The sequence below is a fragment of the Myotis lucifugus genome, unplaced genomic scaffold, assembly GCF_000147115.1.
Source record: "Myotis lucifugus unplaced genomic scaffold, Myoluc2.0 scaffold_43, whole genome shotgun sequence".
Lineage (NCBI taxonomy): Eukaryota > Metazoa > Chordata > Mammalia > Chiroptera > Vespertilionidae > Myotis > Myotis lucifugus.
Window position 1 is genome coordinate 2773025 of NW_005871091.1, and position 27736 is coordinate 2800760.

The 27736-nt window shown below is 41.0% G+C and overlaps 1 protein-coding gene across 1 annotated transcript in view; it reads left to right on the forward strand.

The window, feature by feature from the left end:
- TMEM245 (transmembrane protein 245) overlaps positions 1 to 26207 on the forward strand; it is a 67364-nt gene extending 41157 nt beyond the window's left edge. The window contains 4 exon segments of the mRNA XM_023753226.1: positions 6135 to 6235; positions 7607 to 7781; positions 10639 to 10833; positions 21310 to 26207. Of these exon segments, the coding sequence (XP_023608994.1) occupies positions 6135 to 6235; positions 7607 to 7781; positions 10639 to 10833; positions 21310 to 21355 (517 nt within the window). The 3' untranslated portion in view covers positions 21356 to 26207.
- Positions 26208 to 27736: the final 1529 nt, after the last annotated feature.

A 27736-nucleotide genomic window follows, 5' to 3' on the forward strand; every position in this document is an offset into this window, starting at 1 on the left:
CCCCCACCCCCCGCCCCTTTTCTTTTTTCTCATTTCCAGTAGAGAGAGGCCTTTTGAAGCCTTGGCCTTGTCCCTCATTGCTCTGAATTTATCATTAATACTTTATCACATTTTTACTTTTTTAGTATTACAGATGTCTCTCATCTTCTCCCTTTTTGCCCCCTTCCGCCCAACTCCCACTCCACCCAGGCCTTCCCCTACATGTTTACTTTCTATGAATAGCTACCCATGTTAACTTCTCATGGTGTCCTTTAGAGCTCCTTTTTCTTTTCTTTTTTTTTTTTTTTTAATAAATTTTATTGATTTCTTACAGAGAGGAAGGGAGAGAGAGAGAAAGTTAGAAACATCGATGAGAGAGAAACATCGATCAGCTGCCTCCTGCACATCTCCTACTGGGGATGTGCCCGCAACCCAGGTACATGCCCTTGACCGGAATCGAACCTGGGACCTTTCAGTCCGCAGGCCGATGCTCTATCCACTGAGCCAAACCGGTTTCGGCTAGAGCTCCTTTTTCTAATAAGTTATTGGCCAGGTGGTTGTAAGCTTCTCTTGAACAGTGAACCTTTGGCTGGCATTTCTACATACTTGTAAAATATACCATTGCTTGGAACCAGTCTTCTGCAGAAATCTTGATTTGACTGATAATCCTGTGTGGCTGAGCTTGGCTTCTTTTTTTAATGTATTCATGTACCAGCTAGTGAAGATACCCCTTGGATCTTCAGAAAACCCTCCTCATTTAAATAGGATGGGTGCTCCTCAAATATCTTCTCTCTGGAAACTTTGGTAGGTTTTCTCCCTTTTTCCTACTTAGCAAGGCCTGAGTAAGGTCTTCACCAGTATCTTGAATCCTTGATTAGAAATCAAAGTGGGTTTTTTTCATTTTGGATAAAAACAAAAAACAAAAACAAAAACAGTTCTTATCTACTGTGGTGCCCTTGGGTATCCAGGGAGTGAGGGGAGGATTCATGTAAAGGCTCTAAGTTTGGGAGCTTTCACGGTGAAGCTGTTCCTCAGGAAGAACCTCCTGGCCTTAGCAGCCTCCTCAGCCTGTGCGACTCTTGGTTATCATCTTTACTGAGTAAAGGAATGATGAAAACTCCAGCAATAGATTAACTTTAGTTTATCTAAATGCCATCTATTTGCCAAAAAAAAATTTATATTTTTTTTTACCGAAGAAGAAAATAATGTTCTATCTTCCCAGTAGAATAAAGCTATTGAGTCCACCATCTCAAAGAGTGGCAGAATCCTCTAGTCAGTTGACTTAAGCCAAGATTTACCAAAAAATATCTACCTTGTCCATAGAGAACTTCAAGAAATGTGTTAGTTTATTTTCCTAAAGTAATCTTTATTAGCACTGACTCTTTTTCTCACAAAAGCTTTTCTATCTTCAAATCTCAGTTTTTGAATTTTCCCTTGTTCTACTTTCTTCCTGAACCACTTGCTGACCGTCCTCTGAATGTTGGTCATTGAGTCACCTTTTTTTTTTTTCTCTCTCATGAAAACCAAGTTATCCTTTGCTTTAAACTCAATTCTCTAATGTCATGGTTGATTGGAATTGATAAGCAGAGCTATGTTTTGCTCCAGGATAATGAAAGCCCATTATTCTTCTGGTATTCCAGGAGGAGCCGGTTCGGGGAGAAGTTCATGAGTTAACTTTGTGGTTCTGTTGAGACTATTCAGATGGACACATGAAGCTGATGGCTGAAAATTCAGGTCTTTGGCTCAGGAGGGAATTTGAGATTAGAAGAGTGGAGTCATCTACAGAGATATGAGGAAATCAGTGTCTTTCTACAAATGAGATTTGCCTCATCAACTTGAGTTTGCACACATTAATCATGCACTCTAATAGTAGCCCATGTCTTGGTTCCAGAGTATACTTGGACAAAACCCATTCATTTTACCATCTTATTTTTAATACAGAAAATTTTTTTTAACAATCCTTAGTACCATCCTAATGGTCTCAAAACTGACAGGTTTTTGTGAGTCTGAAAATAATGGTTTAAGACTAGAGAGCTTGTTACAGCCTGGGCCATTTTTCTAACCACAGCTATATCAGGTTATATAAATTAAAGGTTGTAATTCAGGATGATTTTTAGCAATCTTAAGTGCTTTCGGTCTATTTTTTTTTTCTCAAGACTTAAAGAAAAATGTATGGGTTTTACATAGATGCCTCTGAAGATCCTTCTCATGTATATGAGGGCAGTGGGTTCTAGTTCTAAGGGCTCCTGTCGAACTTTTCATTCTGAAGGATTGTCTTCAAGATGGAACTTAGCTCTTCATGGAGAAACATGTTAAGAGGAAAAATATTGTACAGATGATTATGAAAATGCTATTATAGTGTGCGGAGAGTGTAGTTTAGTCTTCAAATTATCAGTGATTAACAGACTTCATAAGCATCAATCATTATTCATCATCGATGCTGCAGTTAAGCCGCTCATTAAACTCATTTTATGTGGTCCATTAATAACTTAAAGGTGGAATTGAAATTGGGAGTTAATTGCATGACCAGACAGTGAACATGTCTTTGTTCTTCAGGCTTTGCCTTTCGAAATATGTGGTTACTATATAATCACCGTCTCATTGAATTTTTGAACCTTAATTGTTATTCGCAATTCTGAATAAGCAGTCTAAATTAAATGCATTTGTGGTTGGGTTTTCATTTCATGGATTTTTGAGTCAGTGGCATGCATCCTTCATTCCCAAACCGTTTTCCTCCCCTTAGAGCATGTTGTGTCCTGAATGTTTGCATCATACCCTTCTTCCCTGATGCTCCCATTCTGCTTGCTCTGGTGGAGATATTGCACATTACTAAGTTGCATGTTCCACGGCCTCAGTGCAATTTAGTGTGTGTGATATTTTCACATGAGTGCATGCACACGGGTATGGCTCTTGCTTGTGGGATTGCAGCTTTTCAGTGCCAGTGGTTAGGATGTATGTATTGTGAAATTTTCATTTGGAAAGTGAACATGCTTCCCATGTCTATCCCCCAATTTTGGAGGATTAACAGTATTTGGGGTTTTTAAAAAAAATCAGTGTTGATCATTTAGTAAATCAGCACTTTCATTTTTTACTTGGAGCAAAGTGAATTTTCATTGGAAAGAAATTCTCATGATTTAAGGTTATAAACATGTATTTGAAATGTGTAAGGGAGAATTTAAAGCTGTTAGAAAATGTATTTTCATTTATTTGAAGAGATATCTCTCCTAATACTGGACTAGAGAGACAGACTTTCTTATGCATAATTGGGAGATTAAATAGCTAGAGTTCTTAAATAATAACCAAATCAGTAAATGTAATGCCTATTTAACCTACTTGGTTAAAGATTGGTCTAATAAACCTAACCATTTACTTCTTTAAGTTTCCAAGGAAAATGACCTTAAAAAACTTTGTCTTGTATTTAGTTTCTCATTGTCTTGCTTTAAAAATTGCTAAATTTATTTTAATAGGCTTACAATAGAAATGGTGTTGAGATACAAATGTTTGCTATTTGCCTATATAATTGAAGCAACCCCTTGTTAATTTTTTAGTTAGCATCTTCCTATCTCTTTTTCTCTCTGACTTCACTTCTGTCCTCATGTCTCCTTCCCTGACTCTCCTGAAGAGAAGGCAAAACAGTAGTGACAGAAAGCATATCCAGCGGCTTTCAGAGACCCAGGTTTAGGGAGGGATTGACTATAAAAGGGCATGAGGGAACTGTTGGGGGTGATAGAAATGTTTTATATCTTGATTGCAGCAGTGGTTATGAAACTGTATACATTTGTCAAAATTTACTGAATTATGTACTTAAAGTTGGTGAGTTTTACTGTTTATAAATTATAGTTCAATAAAGCTGAGACAGGAAAAAGAGAGAAGAAAAATGGCTAGGAATTTCAGGGAGTTAAAAATGTTCTTACTAAATGGTTAGACTCTAACCGTTAGAGTATTTTTCTCTGCTGTTTTATAAAGCTTGTGTACCAGATCGTAAGTAATACGATAGGGGGGAATATATTGTCTTTTCCTCCCTCATTGAGTACATGAATATGTTTAGTAACTGCAAACAATATATAATGCATTTAGGGTCCACAAAACTACTTAAACAGTGCCTTAGTGAGAAAATTACGAACAGTCAATATTTAAAGACAGAAGAAAGAGGGCTGTGCTGTTTCCTGCAAGTGGTCCTTTTTGGATTGAGTGTTGCCTCCTTGCCACCCTGGCAGATGATTCAGTTGTGATATTCTGTTGCACCTTTGTGTCAACTTATTTTTGGCTTAACATTTCTTAAATAATGTAAGGTTGATGAAAGCACTACAACTATATCTTTTCTCCTTGACTCCCCCAGTTCTAGTCAAATTCTGTACTTTTTTTCTTAGACATTATTCTCATTAATTCTCTGTGGTGTTTGATCTATTATTATTCCCTCCTTTTCAAAAGCTGCTTTCTCCCGTGGTCTCTGGGAATACCACACTGTAGTGACTTTCTTCCTACTCCAGAAGTGATTGCGTTATCTCTGGCTGGTGTAGTGTTTGTCTGTGGGTCCTTTGAGAACACAGTCCATTGCCCCATTTTCTCCAGGCTTTCCCCTTGGGGTAGCTTATCCTTTTCTGTGAGTAATCCCGTCTAGCGTATCTCTCTTAGGCCTCGTCTCTTATTTCCAGCTACCTCATCTTTCTTTTTTTCGGACCATGGCCCAAACTAAATGTATTCCCTGTTCTTCCATGTCCCCTCCATTCTGGGCTTCTCCATGTCTTTGAGACACTGCCATGCTTTCCCCCTTTGCTGTTTTCCTTTCCCTCTGTCTCCTCTATTTACATTTTTTATATTTCCTGTGGGCCATCTCCATTCCTTTCAGTCTATTTGATACCACTTTAATCTGTGTCCTTATTGTCAGAGGTCACATGGCACTTTTAAGACATTCTTGAGTGAAAGCTGCTGGTCAGGGTGCCAAAGAAGGTTTCACATTTGGGGAGCCACTTGTCCCCAAATCTGTGTCTCCAAACCCTATGAAATGACTGAATCAGTAGGTTCCAGAGCTTGACTGTGCTCTGACAGGAAACCTCTTGGGCTACTTTGAAAAAGCTTGGTGTTTCCTTTTGTGGGTTCAGTGCCACCTTTGCTGCGACAGCCTCTGCTTTTTCCATTGCAGAGAGCTTTTCCTTCTCATGAGGATGTGAGCGTGCCTCTCCTGTGCCCTCCAGAGTCCCGATGTTTGTAATTTTGTGATGCCTTGTGATAACTTAAAATTTGCTGCTCCTGACACAGTACTGTCTTAATAATTTTCCATTTGAAAAGCACAAATGAAGTGCTTGAGACTGCACTTTTTTTTGTATTTCATTCCTATTATTCACCAAATATGAGTATCTGTTTTTACCCCTCTGTGTGTGTGTGTATGTATGTATGTATGTGTATATAATGTTTTTAGGGAATATGACTTAGGGAGGTTTTATTTACTTTTCTTCTTTTTCTTCATTGATTAAGGTATTACATATGTGTCCTTATCCCTCCATTGCCCCCCACTTCCTGTATTTTTGTCTCTGATTTTACTTTGGAGTTAATATGTCTGGTTTTCTTTTTCTTTTTCCTCTTTTTTTTCATAAATTCTCTCCTAATGACAGGCATTCTTTGATAGTTGGCATTTGCAGAAGTTACTTTGTAGGCTTGGTTGAATAGTTGAAGAAATGTGGGAAATTTTGTCAACAGAAGGGAGGCTGCCAAGTATAAGTTCTGTTATCCATCCCTTGCTCTTCCCAAAGGGGAGGGCTGGCCACAGCCTAGAGGTCTTAGAGTTTGACTGTATCCTCAGAAATATGATATTCATACTTGATTTTATTTTCACCTATTTTGGCAGTAAAAGGTCTGCTTTAGAAGCGAAAAGTTGATTAATTATCTCAGTGACTAGGGTATTTAAAGGTGTTTTATTCCACTTATCTTTTCATCAGAAAGAAATGTAAAGAATAGTTTAGAAAACATTTCTGGGTTTTAAAAGAAGTCTTTATGTTTCTATAGAACAAAATGAAAACTGCATTCTCAGGCAATGGAAAAATTGAAGCTGTTATCAGATTTGTAACGAAGTAGCCAGAAGCCCAGAAAGAGTGATTTTTTCTGAATCACAATATACTATGTTTATTTACTTTCCCTTTTATCTTTGGGTCCTCTAGAGGGGTGTTTGATGCTTCCCTCAAAATGGCTGGCTTCTATGGATTGTACACCTGGCTGACTCATACTATATTTGGCATAAATATTGTCTTCATACCATCAGGTAAAGACTGTGTCATAACTTTCACTGTCCTCTATTTAAGGAAAGTTAAGCCATTTTATATACATTGGGAAATGTCCTATTCCCCAAATTAAAAATACTAAAAGTTTGAAATCAAATATAGTCCAAATTAGGAACAGAAATACAATTTGTCATGTTAATTTATTGCTGTATCCCCAGTAGCTAGAATAATACCCAGCATATAGAAAGCACTGTGTACTGTTTGTTGAATGAATGAATGAATGTCCTATTACTAAGTGCAACACCTAGCCCATAATAGGCACTCAATAAGTGTTTGAACTGAACTGATTGGCAGGAAGCAGTAAGTTGATCAAATAGCTTTGCCCCATGAAGGAGGTTGTCCCATGGGCAAGATGAATGCTTCTGAGGGCCCATAAACTGTCCCCACACCTGTTGAGGTCTATTCTGGTAATACCCACATTCCATACGCACCAGGATGGTTTAATGACCATCTTTTACTTTCCTCTGTGTTATCTCTGCTCCTCTCCTTCCACTTTTTCTACCTTTATTTCCGTGGCCGCTTGTCTTCCTAAATATATCTGCCTTCCACATGTGCCTCTACCACCAGTTTTTTCCACTGTGGCCTGTGCTCCCATCCTCCTTTTCATTCTTAAGTTCATTCAGGTTCTTCCCTACGTTGTTTTCCACAAAGCCATCCTCCGACATGCAAGCACCCTGAGAGCAGGGAGGTTGATCATGACAGCCCTACGAGGCTGGCAGGGCAGGTGATGTCCCATCGTGTAGATGAGAAACCAAAGTGTTCCAAAGCCACAGGCCTGGTTCATGGTTAGGACCGAACTGGAATCCACGTCTGCTTGACTTTAATCAGGAGAGCCCAACTCTCTGTGGAGTGCTTTCATGTAATGTTCTGGCAGGAGACAAGCTTGAGTAAGATCCTCAACAAGCTGGGTGTTTTTTATTTTTAAATTACATTTCATTTTTTTATTAGAAAGAATCAAGGTCAAGACTCATCTCTGAGCTGTTGAAACTGATTTGGGTTTGAACTCAGTACAAATTTTGACCAGTGTTCTATAGTTACGTTATAGGAGTGTATATTAATTAACTACCATTGATTCAAAATAACCACAAGACACAAAAATTTAGTTGCTAAAGAATAGAGTCGTGAAGTAGACACACATTTTAGAAAGATTTTCAAGATCAAGTTTTAAGATCTCAGACCTTCATTTAACTAGCAAAGTTAGTTAAACAAGGACATAACATTCCCTGAAAACTTGAGTTGCTATTTAACTTGTTTTGGTGGAAATTTTCAAATGGGAGGAGCTGCTTAGGTTCTGCTGTTTTGTTGTTTTGCTGATGATGTTCAGTTGCATTTCTTAATTAATCTTTTACTAGCTTTAGCAGCAATCCTTGGAGCAGTGCCATTTCTGGGGACATACTGGGCAGCAATACCTGCAGTTCTAGACCTGTGGCTTACACAAGGCTTAGGATGCAAAGCCGTCTTACTGCTGGTTTTTCATCTCTTGCCAACATACTTTGTAGATACTGCCATCTATTCTGATATTTCAGGGTAAGTATCCTATAGAGCTTCCAGGAATCATGTCCAGGGATTTCTGTGGCATTTTTAAAGGAGAGTTTTTATATTTCTTTTGGAGATGGGAGAAAGGACAAGGGGTGGGAGTTTTTAGTGAAGTAGCCTTCTGTGATCCCACTATATAATCAAAGTTTAATATAATTAATATTGTTTTCAAGGTATTTTGGTATCATGTAAGTATAATTTATAATAAATAAGACCCTGAATTAAAACAAAAATGTGAATAACCTAGGGAAGAAATATTACTAGATGTACATAAAATATTCAGAGTAAAAAGTTTGTGATTATTTTCAGAAAGTCTTTGCTTTTGGAGAAAAGACATTAAGTTGTATGTCTGGTGATTTCCATGTAAAACCAAATCTCATCAAGCTAAATATTTGACAAACAGCTCTCTTATTTAAGATGTTAGATAGTATGGTTCTTTGATGAGTACAGGTTAAATTTAAGACAGAAGCCAAACTTGAGCCACATAATATCAAAATTATTACTTTCTACTTTAACTTACTAGAGAGAAAACAAGGGACATAGAATTTGTCCTTATATAATTTCAAATTAGCTGAAGGGTGTACTTTCTATAAACTCAGACCACATCTAACCTTATTGTGATGATGAGTTTTACTGAAAGAAAACTTACTACTAGTATGATAGCTAGTAGCGCGATTCGAAATCGCACAGCGCTGCCCACCCACCTGCAGCCCTGCCTTGACACCCAAACCTGTCCATGCAGAGCTCCAGTGCGCCTGGCCCAGCCCCCAAACCCTCTGGCCTTTTCTGATCGCTTCAAGCCCTGCCCTCAGTCCCTCAAGTCGCCTCGGGCTGGTCCCGCCTTCTCTGGGTGCCTCCCCGCTTCTGCCCCATCTCCAGAGCAATGTGGCGCCCCGTCATGGCGCCGGAAGAGAGTGTGGAAGCCTCCTGCCTGTTGCGCTGTGCTCCTTCCCCTGGCAGGTGGGCCTCGGGGCACTCAGAGTGTGAGCAGTGGGTGGCAAAGGACTGTTGAGGGGGGCGCTATGGGCTCTCACCCCTGCCCTCCCCAGCACGGGATGGTCCCGCCTCCTCTGGGTGCCTCCCCGCTTCTGGAGCAACACCCCAGCTAATATGCTAATGACCTGGTCGTTACCCATTAGGGCATGTTGACCATTAGCATATTAGCTCCTTATTAGTATAGATATATTTTGTAGATTTTGATATTTATTTTAGAACTGGCTTGATTTACTTTATTTAGTTACATTTAGTCTCATTTAGTTACATATTTAGATTCACATTGTTTATCCGAATCTGGGATGTCACCAGATGTTGAATTTTAATCAACTTCTTAAATTCAGGATACAGCTTACCGAAGCTATCATACTAGTAGTAAGTTTTCTTTCAGTAAAACTCATCATCACAAATAAGGTTAGATGTGGTCTGAGTTTATAGAAAGAGTACACCCTTCAGCTAATTTGAAATTATATAAGGACAAATTCTATGTCCTTGTTTTCTCTCTAGTAAGTTAAAGTAGAAAACAAATGAAGTAGAACTACTCTGAAGCTCCAGAGGTCCAGAGCAAAAAGCAACAAGCAACTCTATAAACAAGCCTCCTAGGAGCTAAATGCCTAAAACTTGAGAGAGAAGATTAAAGATAAGAGAACATCAGAGTGTGGTAACTAGTGCTTAACAATTGATATGTAAATAGTAGGAATAGGTACACAGTTTATATCAAAGAGCTTTCATTTCTTTAAACTTTACTGCATGTTTTATATTAGGTAAAATTTAAAATGTATATGTAAATTTTTTCTTAATAATAAAATAATACCTTATTTAATTAGCATTATTAGGACATGAAAGGTTTTGCATAAATTAAGCTTTTTCTTAAAAGCTCTCAGGACATTTTTTTTAAACAGTAAGCATTTTTGATAGAACTTTACTTAAATGTATCATTTATTGACATAGCATACATGGAATACTGCCCTGTATCCTTTTTTTGGAAAAAGGAAGACAAATTGTGAATATAATGTATTGGTTTTCTGAAGACTGGCTTACTTCAAATGTTACTTATTGAACTATAATATAATATAAAACATCCTTCTAGGGTATATAGTTATTTGCCCCTCACTGAATTGCTGTAGTCATGTGTGTTTAAAAACTAGAAACAAGCAACATACCCTTTTCCTGGTTCCCCTCATGTCAGTGGTCCTTGTTATCATTATCATTGTGCCGTGCTGCTGTAATCTATCTTATTTTGTTCCAGTTATGTAAGTGATACTGTGATATGCCGGAGGGCAATTATGACTCTCCTGTGAAATAAAAATCTTGGATTTTCTGACAGGTCTTTTCCTCATGAGGCCTTTTAGCACGACCTACACTAAAAACTACTAGTATTCTTTTGGGGGTTGTCAGAAGTCTAACCTATGAGTAACAGGGATGCTGTTGTATTGTCATCATCTTTAAAAAAGCATAATTAGTTTATTACATGCTAAATTGGGCTCACTTAATTGTCTTAATGGAGGTAAACCTAATAGGTGACTGATATAACCAATCCTAAGCCGACATTAACCCACTTCAGTTAGCCATGTAATGGGTGCTAGGTACCTGTTAACAGTACTGACTTCACTCCTCCAGTTGCTGGACCTATAGGCAAAGGTCAGACATGTTATGTAGGCAAGAAAATTCTTCCATCTCCATGTTATTACAATATACAGTTATCCACATTGAGATAATCTGAAGAGAGCGATAATATAGTCAAAAGCCCGGTGTATTGGAGAATGACCATTGTGTTAGAGAATGTATTTCAAATTTACTCCAGGGTTTATGTTTATTAAAAGTCATGAGCCAATCTGTGTGCCTTTTATTCCAGAGGTGGCCATCCTTACTTGACAGGCCTGGCCGTGGCTGGCGGAGCATACTACCTGGGCCTGGAAGGAGCAATCATCGGGCCCATACTTCTCTGCATACTTGTGGTCGCTTCCAACATCTATAGTGCCATGCTAGTGAGTCCCACGAACTCAGTGCCCATGGCAAACCAGACTCCGTGGCCTGCTCAGAGTCAGCGGTGAGTTAAAGCAGAATGATCTCTGCCTTCTTGACCCGAGTGGTCTGGCAGGATAGAGTTGTTTCAGCGCCTTCACTCTGCTAAAGGTGGTAGTAGACACTGAGTAGAGAGAAATCACTGGGTTTTGTGTACCAGGAACATTTGAAAACTCAGTTGGGTCAGAATTTAGTTAATGTCATGAATGACCAAAAATAAATGGAAATTATAAAAGACTATTTTGGGACATGGTATGCCAGATTAAAGATGCAAGGTAGAGGATCATCAAATGCAATACATGGATCTGTGATAGGCAGGCATGCATGGCAGGTCAACTTGGGGACCATGCATGTCTGAAGAGGCTTTTCCTGAAGTCGTAATTGACAGCTTGCCTGTTTAAAAATGTTTCTCTTTAGATTGTTATTTCTTCCCTGTCTTCTACCTCCCACAGTTGTTAAAACTGTAAAGCCATTCTGATTCCCGATTCTTTGTAATTCAACTGTTTGAAGGCCTGTAGGATCTTCCTTTTTTTTTAAATCCATTTTTTCTGTTGTTCTGATTGGCACTTTTATTCAGTGCCTTTGTGACCATTAAAACTAGAAATTTATGTTCTGTAGTTCTGAAATTATTCCTGAAACATTTTGTTAATGATTTCCTTCTCTCCCTATCAGAAACTTACTTTTATTTAATGCTGATCCTCATACACTGGTCATGTCATTTTGTCATCTTTCATTTGCTCTTCTATTTTCTGTCTCTTTGGCCCTATTTTCTGGGTGATTACTTTATCTTCTAAAACTGCCATAGAGATTTCCATGTCTGCTATTGTATTTTTTTTCAGTCTGGTTTATTGAGGTACTATTTTTGTAAATAAAATTGTATCTTTTTTAGTATACAAGTCTATATCAGTTTTCTATAATCCATAACAAATTACCACTAATTTAGTGATTTAAAGCAACATACGTTTATTATAGTCATCCCCAGGGGTCAGGAGTCCAGGCACAACTCAGCTGGTCTTCTGCTTGGAATCTGACAAGGCCACAGTCAAGGGGTCCGCTGCAGCTGGGGTCTTTATGTGTGGATTGGGGTCTTCTTCCAAGCTTGTTTATTATTGGCAGAACTGAGGTGTGCAGCTCCCGTAGGCCACTTCTCCAGACCGTTCACACATTCTCCAGACCGTTCATACATGGATGTTTGCTTCCTCAAGGCCAGCTGGCCAGTGTTTTTCTGACTTCTGTCTCTGCTAAAACCCTTTATTAAAGGGCTCACCTTATTAAGCCTGCCCCACCCAGCATACTTTTCTTTTGATTAAAGCCAACTGATTAGAGACTTAATTATATCTGTAAAATCTCTTCATTTTTATAGTATTAACACATTTCGTACCGCTCAGGAGTTTTCTCGTGTTTCGGACACTCTGTTAAGGACCGCTCACGAGTGTTCTCGTTTTTCACGCCCATGGAAAAAGGAGCGAATCTAGATACTTATATAAATTTTGTTTGGTCCCTCTTCATAGAGGAAAATGTTTTACGCAGTACCATACGTTAAAAAAGTACTAGGAACTTTAATTGTTTAATTGTTTTTGTAAATAAAAATGTTATAATTATTGAAAAACAACACCTAAAGTGCATTATGATGATTTAAATAACGTGCAGTTTGCCCAAAAACGTGCGATCCCTGGCGTATGTCTTAGAGATTTCTATGCGTTACGCAGTGTGTTAACACAACATAATCATGATATCAGAGACCAGATATTTTTGGCTCTTGGCTCATATTAAGAGTGCGACACTCACTCAAGAGCTGTGAGTGGGTTATGTATGTTACTGTGATATAATCTGGTCGGGCCATTGTCTTGTGCAACCTTCGATGACAGTGCTTGGCGTTCCCTTTTTGGGCTAGTAAATGCCTCAGAGAAAGATCTTCTAACCTCCTGCCTAGAGGTTGATGGCATGTTCAAGGTGTAAGCATTCACTAAATGACTCTTGACTGCATATCTGTCTTTTCCTTTCCCGCTAGACTGGTGCTGTGACTGCAGGGGCCATGTCAGTTTTAGTTACTGGTGTATCCACAGCACCTGTTAACAGTGTTTTGTACTTGGAATGTGTTCAATTCCTAGTTGAAGGAACGAATGGGCTGTGAAGGAATAGTCTCTACTGAGGCATGAGCTGTGGAACGTTTGGCTTCTCCTGGGAACTCTGACATTGTTACAGTGTGAATAGCGGTGGATGGTTGCATTTCATTAGGCAGACTTGCCTTCTAGCTGCAGGTGCAGGCACCAATGGCTGAAAAGACCCATTTGCAAGACTTTCTATGTACTACCATCTGTCTTCAGACAGATGATCAACTGTCCACTTGAGGAGAGATGTAGGAGGGAGGACTCCCTGCTCACAGTGGTGAATGCAGTATGTGTTGGTGGCGAATGTCGCAAAGCATTGGGCTTCCCACAACGTTGGGCTGATTCAGTCAGTAATCAGAACCTCTTTCTCTTCTCTGTTAACACTGGGGCTGTTTGAAAGGACAAAAACGCTCCTGCAGTCATACGGCTTGGAGTACTTTCTTGATATTTGGACAGGATAATTAGACTTGATTTGATGTACATATTTCACTCCTACCAAAGGCTGAGCAGCAATCTCTGAATGTCAAAGCTCAGAAAAACCTGTAAGGTGGAAGCAGGACTGTCCCAGGAATCTTCCAGGAATGCCGTTCTCGGCATCGTTTTCCATTGCCCTTGATACCCCCAAAGGCGACAATTGAATGTGGTCCTTTAGGAGCTCAGATTTATCTTTCTCTAGGGAAGAGTTATTACGAACTCCTTGCTGTTTTGAAGAGTTATTTTTTTTTCCTGTTTCTGCAAAATGAGATACAAAGATGTTCTCCAAAGACATTACCGCTCCTGCAGACCTTTACATTAAACCTCAGAATTTCCGTTGGGGTGTACTTCCATCATCCTAGTTTGGTATAATGAGGGGGAAGGAGAGAAACCTGGTTACTAGGGAGCTACTGGACTCACCCTCTGCTGACTGTTGCCTCTCCTTTGACTCTCTTGCTGGCACATTTCTTGAATCTGTTCACCCCTCTGTGTTCCCTGTGGGGTGACCCAGTGCTGGGGTTACCCTCAGGGGCCTTTTCTCTAGTCTGGCTCCCTCCAGTCTGCTTTCCATAGTGCAGCTAAGGGAGACCAAGTTTTACCACCCCAAATATACCTTTTGGGATATTGATTTTAAGCTGGTTATTAAGAAACGGAAGACTCAGAAAGAACCTTTGACTTTCTCTCCTTACCTATCTAAAGGAATTCGGATTAAAAAAAAAAAAACCTGCTTAAAGGAAAGGAGCATCGCCTTAGCATCTTATTATAAACTAAACGTGGCAGACAGGTAGACGGCCAGCAAAGCCTGTGTGTTGAGTTTCCTTCTGTGCCCCATTGTCTCCGGGTGGCCCAGCAGGATTGGTTTACAAGGGGTTTGCCCCCTCTCAGCTGCCTATGAATTGCCCGCATTTCCTTTGAAATCCCAAACCCCTGCCTCCCCTCTCCTTTGTCCAAAGTGGCATATAATCCTCAGGTATCTTTGTCCAATGTATCTTTGGGTCTCATATCTTATGACACCCCAAGTGTACACCTGTAATAAATTGTAGACATGTTTCCTGTTGATCTTTCTTATGTTAATTGATTGTTAGTGCAGCTAGAGGAATTTAGAGGCGGGAGTGTTGCCAGTGGAAATGGGGTCCTCTCATGGACTCACAAGGAAAGCATTCCGAGTGCCCACATATGGGAGGGTCAGGTGTAGTGGTAGGATTTATTGTAGAAGCAAAATCGTTGTGAAAGAAGGCCAGCCTTGTCTTCATCAGGCTCAGAGCAAAGGCCAGCATCCAGAGGGAGGTGCTTCCTCTGTGCTATTTGTTCCGTCCAGTTCAGTCCCTGTCCCCATCCCCCTAGGTTAGCTTCTGTTCCCAGTGTGCCCTGGCTGGTGCTTGGAGTCCAGTGGCTGTGGGGCCACAGGTGGCGGCTAGGGCTGCACGGCTGCTATGGAGAGAGAACGCGCAAATAGGGCGAGTGTATGTTGGGGGCGGGGGTGAGAAAGAGAGAGAGAGAAGGAAGGAGAGAGAGAGATCCCACATGCCCTTGTTAGGCTGATTATATTATTTTGGGCTTGGGAAGGACCAGGCACCCTTTCAAAATAACCAATCCACTTCCCAGTCTTTCTTGGGCTGGCACTGGGCCCTCCCCCTAACCAGTCCATCCCCTAGATCTTCTGGGGTGCTGTGTCCCTCATCCAGTCCAGTCGTTTTCCCAGGCCAGGCTCTGCGGCTTTGTGCTCACCATCTTAGTTCCTACTGTGCATGCCTCAAAGTGGAAGCACCTCCCCCGTGCCACCTGGCTTCTGTGCTTGTACCCAGCAGAGCCTGTACCCAGCAGAGGAATTTCTCCTGATCTTTTTATTCCTCCCCCTTCCCTGGTAACTGTAGGGATTAGGTCCCCAGGGTGTAGGATGCAGAGGTTCCCTGGGGAGCCTATGAATGCCGCAATTTCCTAGTGAAGCAGGCTTATTATCTCACTCAGTTCATGATGCCCAATAATGTCCGATTCCCTTTGCTCCTTTTCTTTATTACTATCTAGCTGCCTATGCTAACATGAGGAAAGTTATTTTTGCACCCCCACAAAGCCTCTCTGGTTTTCCTGAAGCATAAACGTTATGCTCCTCTGTACTGAAAATTCCCACAGTGGCTTTACATGGCCTTCAAGATAAAATGGAAACTTTTCATGGCTTCTTTCTGTCTACCTCTTCAGACTCCTCTCTCTGCTGCCCGCCTTACGTTTTATTTTCTAGCCATCTTGAACTTGTTTTAGTTCCCTGAAGTCAGTGTCATCTATGCACTTGTTTTTCCCTCTGTAAAGAATACCACCCCCTTTCTAGACAAATCCAGTATCATGGTCTACTCTATACCAGTGGTCAGCAAACCGCGGCTTGCGAGCCACATGCGGCTCTTTGGCCCCTTGAGTGTGGCTCTTCCACAAAATGCGGGCGCGCACGTACAGTGCGATTGAAACTTCGTGGCCCATGTGCAGAAGTCGGTTTTTGGCCTGGGCGAGTCTATTTTGAAGAAGTGGCGTTAGAAGAAGTGGGTGTCGGTCGGTTGGGTGATGGGAGACTCAGCGCAGGCGGGCCGCGGGATTCATGCACGAGTTGAGTGAGACTGGCTACAAGACGAGTGTGGATGGGAGAGTTGGAAGGGGTCGACCTCAGCGAACGTACCTCAATCAGATTGAGGACGTTTTTAGCAAAGGCCAGCTTAGGAGTACCCTAATTAAGTTAATAACAATGTACCTACCTATATAGTTTAAGTTTAAAAAATTTGGCTCTCAAAATAAATTTCAATCGTTGTACTGTTGATATTTGGCTCTGTTGACTAATGAGTTTGCTGACCACTGGTCTATACTTAAAGTGACTTTTTAATGAAAAGCATTGCTGGAACTCACTAGACTAGGTAAGATGTCCCTGCTGTGTGTCCCCATAGCATGTTGTACATGTCCTATTGGAACTTAATACACAGTGTATAAATGTGTGCTTCATTAGTTGTCTTTCTCGCTAGTTGGTAAGCTTTCTGAAAGTAGGAGCTGGGTCTGACTTCTTTGCCACCGTTTTACCATTGCTAGCATGGTGTTTGGCACATAGAAAGTGCTCGGTGAAAATTTGGTGAGTTAATAGGTTAGGGAGCCGAAACCGGTTTGGCTCAGTGGATAGAGCGTCAGCCTGTGGACTGAAGGGTCCCAGGTTCGATTCCGGTCAAGGGCATGTACCTGGGTTGCGGACACATCCCCAGTAGGAGATGTGCAGGAGGCAGCTGATCGATGTTTCTCTCTCATCAATGTTTCTAACTCTCTATCGCTCTCCCTTCCTCTCTGTAAAAAATCAATAAAATATATTTAAAAAAAAATAGGTTAGGGAAACCAAGAGAAGATTTGATAAAAAGGGTATTGCAATATAACCTTGAGGTTGAAAAAGACAGACGGAACATAGTAAACCTCAGCCTTGGAAGTTTATTCCATATCTGTTGGAAGAGAAGGGATGTGTATAATAGTGATGAGATGATAGTGATCACAGGTTTTGTTCCTGTGTGCTGGGGAGGGTTCAGGAAATACACACTCAGCTATGGCCAGCCAATGGAAGTTAAATTAGTCACTTAATGCTTTTTATTGGTTTTTTATTTTCAAATGTTCAAAGTTTATGCCGTATCTCTGGGAGGCCAAGAGTCAACAGCTCTTGAGTTGTTAAATCAGAAAAGATTTAAAGGTTTACATAAAACGGAATCTTCATAAAAATCGTATTGAAACTTTAAAGGGAAGCAGATCCCCAAACATTTTCCAAGGAGCAAAGGCTTGTGACTGGGAAACCACACTGCACAGTGCCCGTTGCCCTTAAAGGGGCTCTAAATGCTCACAGCTGTCCTCTGTCCCCAGCTCATCCTGCATTTTGCTTGTTCCGCCACCTGGTTCTGAGGAGCATAATCATCCTTATAGCTCGGGAAAGAAGACTGTAATTTGGTAGTTTAGATAAGACATTCACCATTTTTAGAAATACTGTCAATGAAGTCTTTATTTCTTTTTTTCTTCCTAATCTAGAGAGTTGCAATTTTATGAGCCCTCGCAATTACTTAGCTCTGTGCCTCTTGATGAGGCCAGAAAGAAACCAGAGAAAGACAAATAAATCCCTTATGATTTCACTTACATGCAGAATCTAAAAAAAGAAAGAAACCGCCCGACTGGAGTGGCTCAATTGGTTGAGCGTTGTCCTGTGCACCAAAGGGTTGCCGGTTTGATTCCCTATCAGGGCACATACCTGGGTTGTTAGTTTGATCACCAGTTGGGGGACATATGGAAGGCAGCCGATAGATACCTGTTTCTCTCTCCCTTTCTTTCTCTCTCCCTCTCTTTCCTTCTCTCTCCCTTTTTCTCCCCCTCCCCCCTTCCACTAATAAGCATGTCCTAAGGTGAGGATTAAAAAATAAGTCCTCTTAAAAAATAAATAAACCAAACTTATAGATACAGAGAACAGATTGGTAGTTGCGGGGGGTGGGACAGATGCAGGGCAAGTGGACTGATTTTGTTTTGTAATTTTAGTTTAAATAAATTCAATTAAAAATTTTTTTAAAGAAATTATTTCTGCATCTCTAGGTTATGTAGCTTGTTTTCCAGGAGAAAATTGGAAGTTGGTTTAATATCAATGTTATGTCTGTAAGGTTTTACACACACGCACCACCTTCACCAACCTAAACATCTAAAGAAGATACAGTGTTGAGAAGGAAACTCTCAGTAACTGTTTTCTCAGCTTGCTTAATTTTATTTCCTTTCTTCTGAGTGCATTTGGAGGCTTCCTTGGCCTGGAGGGAGCATTGAACAGTAGGTATGAATTTCAACATGAAGGCTAAGCTTACTTGCCAACAGAAGGCAGTCACCAGGCCAACCACCGTCTTAATCTCATTTCATGCCTCTTTGCCTGAGGCAGGACTTTTCATTCATAGTCTAGAGCAGTGGTTCTCAACCTTCCTAATGCCGCGACCCTTTAATACAGTTCCTCATGTTGTGGTGACCCCCAATTTCATTGTTAGAAATTGAACATAATTAAAGCATAGTGATTAATCACAAAAACAATATGTAATTATATATGTGTTTTCCGATGGTCTTGGGCGACCCCTGTGAAAGGATCGTTCGACCCCCAAAGGGGTGGCGACCCACAGGTTGAGAACCGCTGGTCTAGAGGAATTGTCTCATTAGAGATTCAGACTTGCAGGTAATTAGAAATTTGAAAAGATGTCAGAGGATGAATTTAGAAACTTGTTGAGTGTTGGAAATGCTTTGTAGTATTGGTCAGTTTTTGATTATTGGTTGTAAAGCCTTTCCAGGGGTTCCCAGAATTGAGTACTGCCTGGGATTGTCATCTGAGACATTTGATAGTCATCTTAGCCTCTCTACAGGTGTTAAAACACTAATTTTGGTGGCACTATGAAAAGTAGGTGTATAAATAAATAGATATCTAGAGCAATGGTTGTGGAGGGGGTAATTTTGCTCCCCTTAAGGAACATTGGGCAATGTCTAGAGACATTTCGATTGTCACAACTGTAGTAGGTAAAGGCAGGCATGTGGCTAAACATCTTAAAATGCACAACAATGTCAATAATGATGCTATTGAGAAACCCTGATTTGATTAATAGACAGATTGATAGATAGTAATATGTATAAAGCATCTATAATAATAAAAGCATAATATGCAAGGGAAGCCCGGGTCCTGGATGCTGGAGGGAAGCCGGTGCCAGCAGCCCGGGGAAGGAAGGCCTCTAGTGTATATATATAAATCTTAGTTTGGGGGTATTTTTCTCAGAGTTTAAAGTTATTTAAGGAAACAGTTCATTTCGATTCCTAGGCCCATCAGCATATATTCAATATGGTGGCTTTGGCCACGTCACACATAAACCCTTTCAAAACCGCCAGAGCCCGAGCCAGGAAGCTCACCCATCCCTCAAAGCTGTTCCTTTGGACGCAGGGCTGTGCTAGTTAGAGGCACGCTAGTTCAGAGGCTTAGGGTACCACCCATTGAAAGAGCCTTGAGACAATTGAGCATCCCTGATGTAATCTCTTTACTGTACCATTCTACCTGTGCCCCCCTTGATTTTGAGGTACTCCCAGCATTACACAAAAGGATCAGTCTTTTTTTTTTTTTTAATATATTTTATTGATTTTTCACAGAGAGGAAGGGAGAGGGACAGAGAGTTAGAAACATCGATGAGAGAGAAACATCGATCAGCCGCCTCCTGCACACCCTCTCCTGGGGATGTGCCCACAACCAAGGTACATGCCCTTGACCGGAATCGAACCTGGGACCTTTCAGTCCGCAGACCGACGCTTTATCCACTGAGCCAAACCGGCTACGGCAGGATCAGTCTTTAATTGACCTCTGCCCTCTCTAGCTCACCCTCCTAAATACTTATATGAACTGAAAATTGGGAAAACAAAAAATGTAAGAGGTGGCATGGATGTGAATTGCACCTGAAGTTCAAAATTACTTGCTTTGCAAATTTTTAAGTAATTTGTACCTAATGACAACTTTTTGTTATCTTTTGTTTCCATAACTGTGAGTGATTCCCTGAAGCTTTGTAACACTTTTCTTATATTCTACTTTAGGTCTATTTCTAATGAAAAAGTTAATCTTTTTAATATAAGGTATGAAAATAAAATGGGCTTTATTTGATAAATAATGTAAGAAAGAACAACGTGCTGTAGTGATGTGCCTACAATTAATAAAGTATAGCTTCAAGACTTTAAAATTGTTTTGAAAACTAGCTTTTGATCTCATGTTTTTCTGTGGTCCTAATTGGTGATACTGCTATAAAGGAGCAAGGTAACTTCTAGCTAAAAGGATGGCAATGAACTTCTGCTTCACACTTGTACCCTTTAAGATAGATTTAGCTCATGTAACCCAAAACAAACTCAAAAAACCACCGTCAGTAGAACTCAAATGACTTAAATGAGCTAGAAGTTGATTTCTCTCACTTCTCTCTCGGGTGAAAGCAGTCCAGAGGCAGGCAATCCAGGGCTGGTGTAACTGTTCCACAAACATTCAGCCGAGCCTCCCTCCTTGCTGTTCTGCTAGCCTTGGTGTGAGGTCTTTTCCTCTGAGATGGATGCTTGGGCTCATGTTCATTGATAAACTCTGACCTTGGCAGTTGGCTGCCAGCACAGATGCAGGCCTGACTGGGTGACATAATCCTAGCTTGGGCATATAAATTATGTAGCAAAGGCAAACTGGCTACTACAGTCCTGCGGCAGGCGCCTCATAGGTGCAGCACACCACCTCTATCCAGCCTAGATGTTACCTGCAGTTAGTGATACGCACTTAGCTTGCCTATGTGGGTCAGACAGTTCAGTACCAGGCAATTTGGTGGAAAGACCTAACCTCATTTCTCCTGCCCTGAACCATATCCCTCAGAGCTTAGACTCTGCTGGGTCAGGTTTCCTCTTTTGTAATAAAACTTATTCACTTGGCTTTTGATCTTTGATCTTCTAGTGTTTTTCTCTAATATCCTTGTGTACACTTTGCAGCCGGCGTGAAGGGGGAAGGGAAGATCACCCTTCTCTTTTAAGGACACTGCTGAGAAGTCACACTGCTCTTCCAGTTACATCTCATCGGCTAGAACATAGTCACATGGTTGTTAATTTCAAGGGAAATAGTTTTTTGGATGGGAGATAATGGACTCAGCAAAAAAAACCTCTGGAGTTCTTGTTACTGGCACACTTTGAAATAATACTCAAAATGCTAACTCATGATAATATTAAGAAAATCGACTATATAACCTCATCAAGGCTTTCAAATTGTAAAAATAAGTTATTAATCTATGGCATTTAATTACTGGTTAGGTGCTGTTTTTCCTTTCTTTTTTTTTGGTATCTCTGTGATTTCATTCCTCCCACCTTCTCATTTCCAAAAGCAAAACGAATTTTATTTTTTCTTATAGGACTTTCCGTGACATTTCTGAAGATATGAAATCTTCAGTAGACTGACATGGCTTCTGCTTCAGTGATTTCTCTAGAAAGTTCAACCTTGACTGTGAGTTCAGCTCAGCTGTGTCTCCTGTCCTTTCGGCCGTGCCTAGCACGCAGAGCCGGGGGAAGAAACAGAGTCTCCTGGCCTTCTTACAGATTGCGTGGACAAGAGCGACCTTGCTGTGAGCTGCTTTGCATTTTAAAGCACAGCTTTAGAGCTCCGAGATGTGGTTTGCTCACCTAACTGTTGCTCAGATGGCTTAGTTAAGAGTTTCAGTGTATACACTGGTACCATGGCTTGAAATTTACCCCCTTTGCTTATCTGTATTATTATAATAAGTATTTATAAAGTTATTTTTTAAGAACCCTAAACTACCTACTGTTAAAAGGACATACATGTAATTTTTCTCCTGTTTTAAGAAATCTGTTCATAAACTTTTCTACAACAGTCACTTTTCAATGAAAAGGGCTTTCACTTTTGAGTACGTAGTTGCTTGAGCAGGAAAAATGTGTCTTCGACCCTTTTCTCACAATGTGTGGTCCTCTCTAAGGAAGAACCAATCTTCCGTGTAAGGGCAGGTGGCTCACTTCAAGTTCAGTTAGTTGTGTGTTGCAACCAAAGGAGAGACAGACTGATTGAAGATCTCTCTCCCCTTTCTTCTGCTCCATCCCCCCATTACACTGTTGCCAAATTTCTAAAACTTGGCAGACCAATGGCATTGAAGTGAAATACATGTCAGCTGCTATTAGTGGTAACAATATGATAGAATTCATGTTGGGGTTTTTTTCTTTCCAAATGTTTCAAGTGAAAAATCTCAGGTGCACCAGTATTCTGATTTGTTAAATGTATCCCTGTTTCACCATTTGGAATTCTGCCACTTGGTTACTTACAGACCAGAATTTTGTATTTATGTAGTATTTTCCCATCACTTAGCGCAGTGCCTTGCACATGAGACTGAGATGAATGCCTGTTGAATTACATTGTAACTTCTTAAATTTATCGGATATCACAATAACCAGCATAATGCTTTACATTTTACAAAGTCTCTTTGCCTGTAATTATTTCACAACAACTTCACATAACCTTTCATACAGCATTATGTTGTTTTATAACAGTTTCACACATGATGAAGCTAAGGTTTAGAAAACTGACCAACTGAAAGTCATAAAGTTCAGTAGGATTTGACCTCAATCTTCTGACTCCGTAAGTCTGCAAACTCTGCTTATGCTGTAGTGTTTCTTCTACTACCTTACAGTTTTCCGTGCTGTGAGATAGAATAGGTGTCCTTGGACTTGTCCTCTGTTCATGAGGGCTGACTAGAACCCAGCTCCTAGCTCTGTGCCCTTGCCACCGGATAAAACAATCCTCAGGCTCTGTCTCTGCCCCCAGGGGAATGTGGAGGAGAAAGGCTTCTTAAGAATCAGAGATCACCGGTTTGGAAAACACTTAAAAGTAGAAATTATTTTATCTCAAACACTTTTTCACTAAAAAGCACAGTTAGTATAACTAGCTTAAATTTATTTTGATATTAAGAAAAACTCCATTTAGAAGAGAGGCTACCATGAAGTCTTTGTTTATACAGTAGACTATGTGCACATCTCGAATTTTTCTTATGAACCCTTCAACAATTATAATTTGATATAACACCAATGTTACATTTGGCCACTAATTACTTTCTTTAGTTAGTTGTTTAATCATTTATTCAGTAAAACATTTGCTAAGAGTTTGCAAGCTCTAGGCCCAAGCCAGGCACTGTACAGGGTGCTGTAGGGAATAACTCATAAGCAGGCCTTCTCTTTCGGTAAATCTTAGCCAGATCATGTGTATTGCTAAGACAAAAAATTTGCATTAAAGGGGTTAAAAAAGAATTCGGGTTTGTATTTGTTAATTGTATACTGGTAAGTTTATAGCTGTAATTTGCACGCGTTCACAAGAGGTAAATGTTGTACACAATGAGTTGGGTGCCTATACAGATTATGTTCTTTCAAAGTGCTGGTCATAATTATTCATAGGGATACCAGGTTGTTAGAGGGGGGACTCTGAGCTCTAAGAGACGAGGTTAGAGCTGCCAGAATGAGCAGTGATGTAATATCACCCCGGAACAGCAGGAACAGAGGTGCCCTAGTGCTACCCAGGCCTGATCAGGAATGGAAGTGCCCCAGCACTCCAGCCGCTGCATAAGGACGGGGAAAGCTGTCCGGCTAGGGGAGGTCTTCCTGGAACCCTCACAAACATGCCCCCCAGATAGAGTGAGGGTGTGCAGAATCTCCACAGAGCATAGGGAGCAGGTGGTATGAAAAGGTAGGAGTCTCACACTCAAGTTTTAAAGATGACCAGCCCTCAGGTTCTCAGATCGGATCTGACCCAGAAAGAGGGAGAAAATGCATCGATGAAGTAGAAGTAGCTTCAGTAAAAACTGAGTTCAGAAATCCTATCACAATGTCTTGCCTTTTACAGCTCGATTAAAGATTAGTTTTAAGTTCGCATTCCCTATTCGGTTATAAACTAAATGGAGGAAATAAAAACTCCCCACACAAACATGCTCCTCCCTTCCTCAGAGAACAGGCGTGTGGTATTCAGCATAAACTCCATATATCAGTCCTGCTTCAGTTCCAAAATTCTTACCATACTCTCTGTTCCTGGAAGTGACCTCTGTCAGACTGCTTTAGATACCAGTCTTATTTATTTTTTTCCATTTGCAAGGAATCCTAACACGCTCTTCCATAAGAGGTGGTGAGCTGGCAGAGTGTTCCCTTGACCTCTGAGACTGGTGTAGAGCGACCCTGAGCAGTGGGAGGATATCCAAGAACTGTTATGGAGATGCTGTATTTAAACAAACTCAGTAGCTCTTGGAAATGGCAGCTGTTTATTCCAGTTAAAAAGGGCTGCTCCAGGGCTTACAGATAAAATCCTCTGGCTGACCTTGGTCTTAGCAGGAACCCATCAGTGACCCTTCAGGACTTCCTAGTACCACTAGTTCTCACTTTCATTGTATTTAGCGTTTCAGCAAGTGTCCCTGCTGGGCAAGAAATACTCAGAAATTCAGGCCATGAGGATTACATTAGAGAAAAGTAATTTTAGGTGAGCTATCTGTGGCTTTCCACCCCAGGTTTATAGGAAAAACCCCTTCGGAACTTCCCATACTCTGGTCCTGACCTGAGGGTCTTATAAGAATTTTACAGTAGGCACTTCACAGTGGAAATAGCCTCTGAGAATAAACTTACACATGCTAGTTCCGGCTAAAAATAAGTACTTTTGTTTTTATTGTTGCCTTTACATAGTTTACAATCAAAATATATTCATTTTATTAATTTACCGAGGACATGCAAAAAAATGTGCATACTACCTGAAACACTGAGCAGTTATTTTTTGATAGACCTGATTTACAGTTCTTTCATTTTTAAACTGTCTATTGGCATCACAGACATTCTGTGCTAGAATGGGCCTTATATAATTACGTGGTTCTGCCATTTTCTAGAGAAGGGAACAAATCCACAGGTCCAAGCGGCTTTTCTAACACACACAGCCAGTTAGGAACAATTCAGAGTAGAGTACAGTTCTCTTTCTCTCCCAGTCCATTGTTCTACTTCTCTTTCCCTTTTCCTCATAGTCAAGTAGCTCTTGGAAAAACATGTTTCTTGTAGCAGTTGTTCAAATGGATGTTATGAGATGGTATCAGAGAATAAAGTGTGCATGGGGCAGGGGACGCCAAGGTCAATTAAAATTGAGAAATGCTGGGTTTGTTTTCTTCCTGTAGGACTTCTCAGAGTTTTTGACGTGCTAGTCTATATTGTGAGTTTATGAGAGGGGTCAAAGACTGTGTTCATTTAGACTTATTTGACCTTAAACTGCAGCCCCATCCTTCTTTTTCTCAGAGCATCTCAAAGTACGACTGGTCCTTTGGGAAACATAGCTCTACAGTAAGTTTACAGCTTTTGTATAAGACATCCTTAGTGGAATTTCTGAAAGGTAAATCTGTTACCATGGTACCCTGTAGTCGTAACAAATCTCAAAGTTTACTGAGAATACTAGGAAGAAAACATATTTGCCCTTCGGAGCTATATGTAAAGTATAAGGAGTCTTACCACCTATGGTGCATAAAATCAGTATTTGTGTTTAGTTTTGCAAGTTTTTCAAGGATCAATTAATGTGCAGATACAGTGGTGATATATTGATATTACATTTTAATAATGCTTTTGTGTGGCACTTTATTGTTTTCAGATTGCTTTCATGACAACCCTGTGAGAAAGGCAGGTGTTAAGTATTATCAGATGAGGCACTGGAGGCTCAGAAAGGTTTTTGTGATCCCCCCCCCCCCAATATTATAACACAAAGTAATGGAGCCAGAATTCAGTTTCAGAATTTCTGACTCCAAGTCCAGAGTTATTCGCACCTGGTTTCTTGTTTTCCTTCTAGCTTTATATTTTACAGTGAAAGGTGTGGAAGCAATTCTTAAAGTAACATCATTTTGGCTTATTATCAAACACTGTTTCTTCTTTATTGCAGTGACTCAGAATTTAAGGAGTATTACAGCTAGCCCAAAGAAAACCCTCCTTTTGTCCCTTGCACTGCCAATTTGTTTAGGTGACTGGAGTGTATAACAGGCACCATTTGATTTTGAAACCAAGATTGGATATGTAATTGTGATTGCTTATGTAATTTTGGAAAATGTACCATCTCTGCATTCTCAGGCTAAGTGGAGATGAGATGGTGTGAAAGTAAAAAAAAGAATATTCAAATACAATACACCTTTGTTCCCTCACAAATGCTGTTTCTTAGCTTTAACTTGCTTTGACAACCTACTGATGTAAGTACTTTGTAAATGTAAAATATTTATATTTTGAAATAAAATAACTGGTGTTGAATGAATCAGGTGGTAAACTTAGTTTCATTTATGTTGAGAAATTTGATCTTTAGTGAAGTCACAAATACACTCTCTTGGGTCTTAAACTTCTCCTTTGGCACCAGTGCTTACACTGAAGTTTTATGAAATAAGGGTGACTTACAAAAGGAAGATGTATGTGAGGAGTGGATGCTCAGCACCTTAAAGAGGTAAATGGATCCAGGCTGAGGTTGGAGCCCTCAGTACCCAGGATAAGGTGGCCTTAAGCTGGGTGGATAAGGAAATGATGAGGTGGATGGCTAAGGAGTAAGAAATCAGAGGGGGGAAAGTTGTATAAAGGAATTGTACCTTTTGAATGAACAAAATAAGCCTAAGTTATGGCTTTATTCAATACCAGAGACACAGGTGCAGCCCTGGCACCTATGCCCGGCAGCTCCAACCGGCAGACAGCTGAACCCACGGTGGAAGTCCTGTGAAACACGTTTCAGTGATGCTTGTGAAAGAGCTTGCTGACACCTGGAGTTGGCGGTGTTCAGCTCATCAACCTGACATTATGGATGGAGAAAGGATCCTGGCTGAGGTGTAAGGGCGGACTAGCCAGTCACACAGTTTTTCTACTCTCACGGTTTCTTGTTGACAGATGATGCCTGCTCCCAAAGCATTTCTTCGTGCATCTCAGTCCGTTGCATAAGGCTAGACCCCTGCTCCTGACAACCTCCTTCGGCTTTACCCTGGAATCCGCAGGCAAGGGGTATCCGCAGGCAAGGGGTATTCAGCCCCCCCCATGCCAATCCCGCAGGGGCTCTGTGCTTCTCAGCCTCACCCTTACCCAGTTTAGTCAGAAGTAAACACTAATGATCCGTTCAGGCAATGAACAGCTGCTAAGAAACAGTTCTGTGCTAAGCACCAGGGGAAAAATAATTTTGAAAAGTGGTTTTAAAAAGTAACAGTATTGAACTGTAGGTGAAGCTTTTCCATATGCTCTATTTAATTTCCTTTTCAAGAGTAATTCCGAACAATAGCCTGAAAGATACCCGATACTCCTTAATTGCATAATCAAATATCTCATCTTCAATCCAGCTCCAAGTATTGTGAGAAAGGTACAGTCGCAAAAGGAGCCGCGTGGCGGGGAAATGGGACCCCAGAAGCGCTATCACCAGTGGAATTCCCGCCGCAGGGCAAACGCCCTCCCTTGAGACTTGACTCTGGTTCTGCCCTCCCAGTTAGTTTCAACCCCAGCGCAGCTTCTGCAAATTGTCGCTGAATGGGAGTTAGAACGAGTCATCGATCCCAGGACCCCAAGACGGGCAGCTTTGCTGGGGACGCTTGTCCTTGTCGTGGTCAGAGGCCGCGGGAGGCCCTCGGTGACCTGTTGATTCCAGTGGGGCGAGACGTGCGTGGGAACCACTGAAGAGTGGTCTCAGGAGACAGACGGGGCGGGGCCCGGGTTAGGGGCGGGGCTTCGGGGCGAACCCCAGACAAAAGCGTGTTGGTGCGGGTGGGGGCGGGGCCGTGCCGGGGGCGGGGCTCGGCGGCGGTGAAGCGGGACGGGATG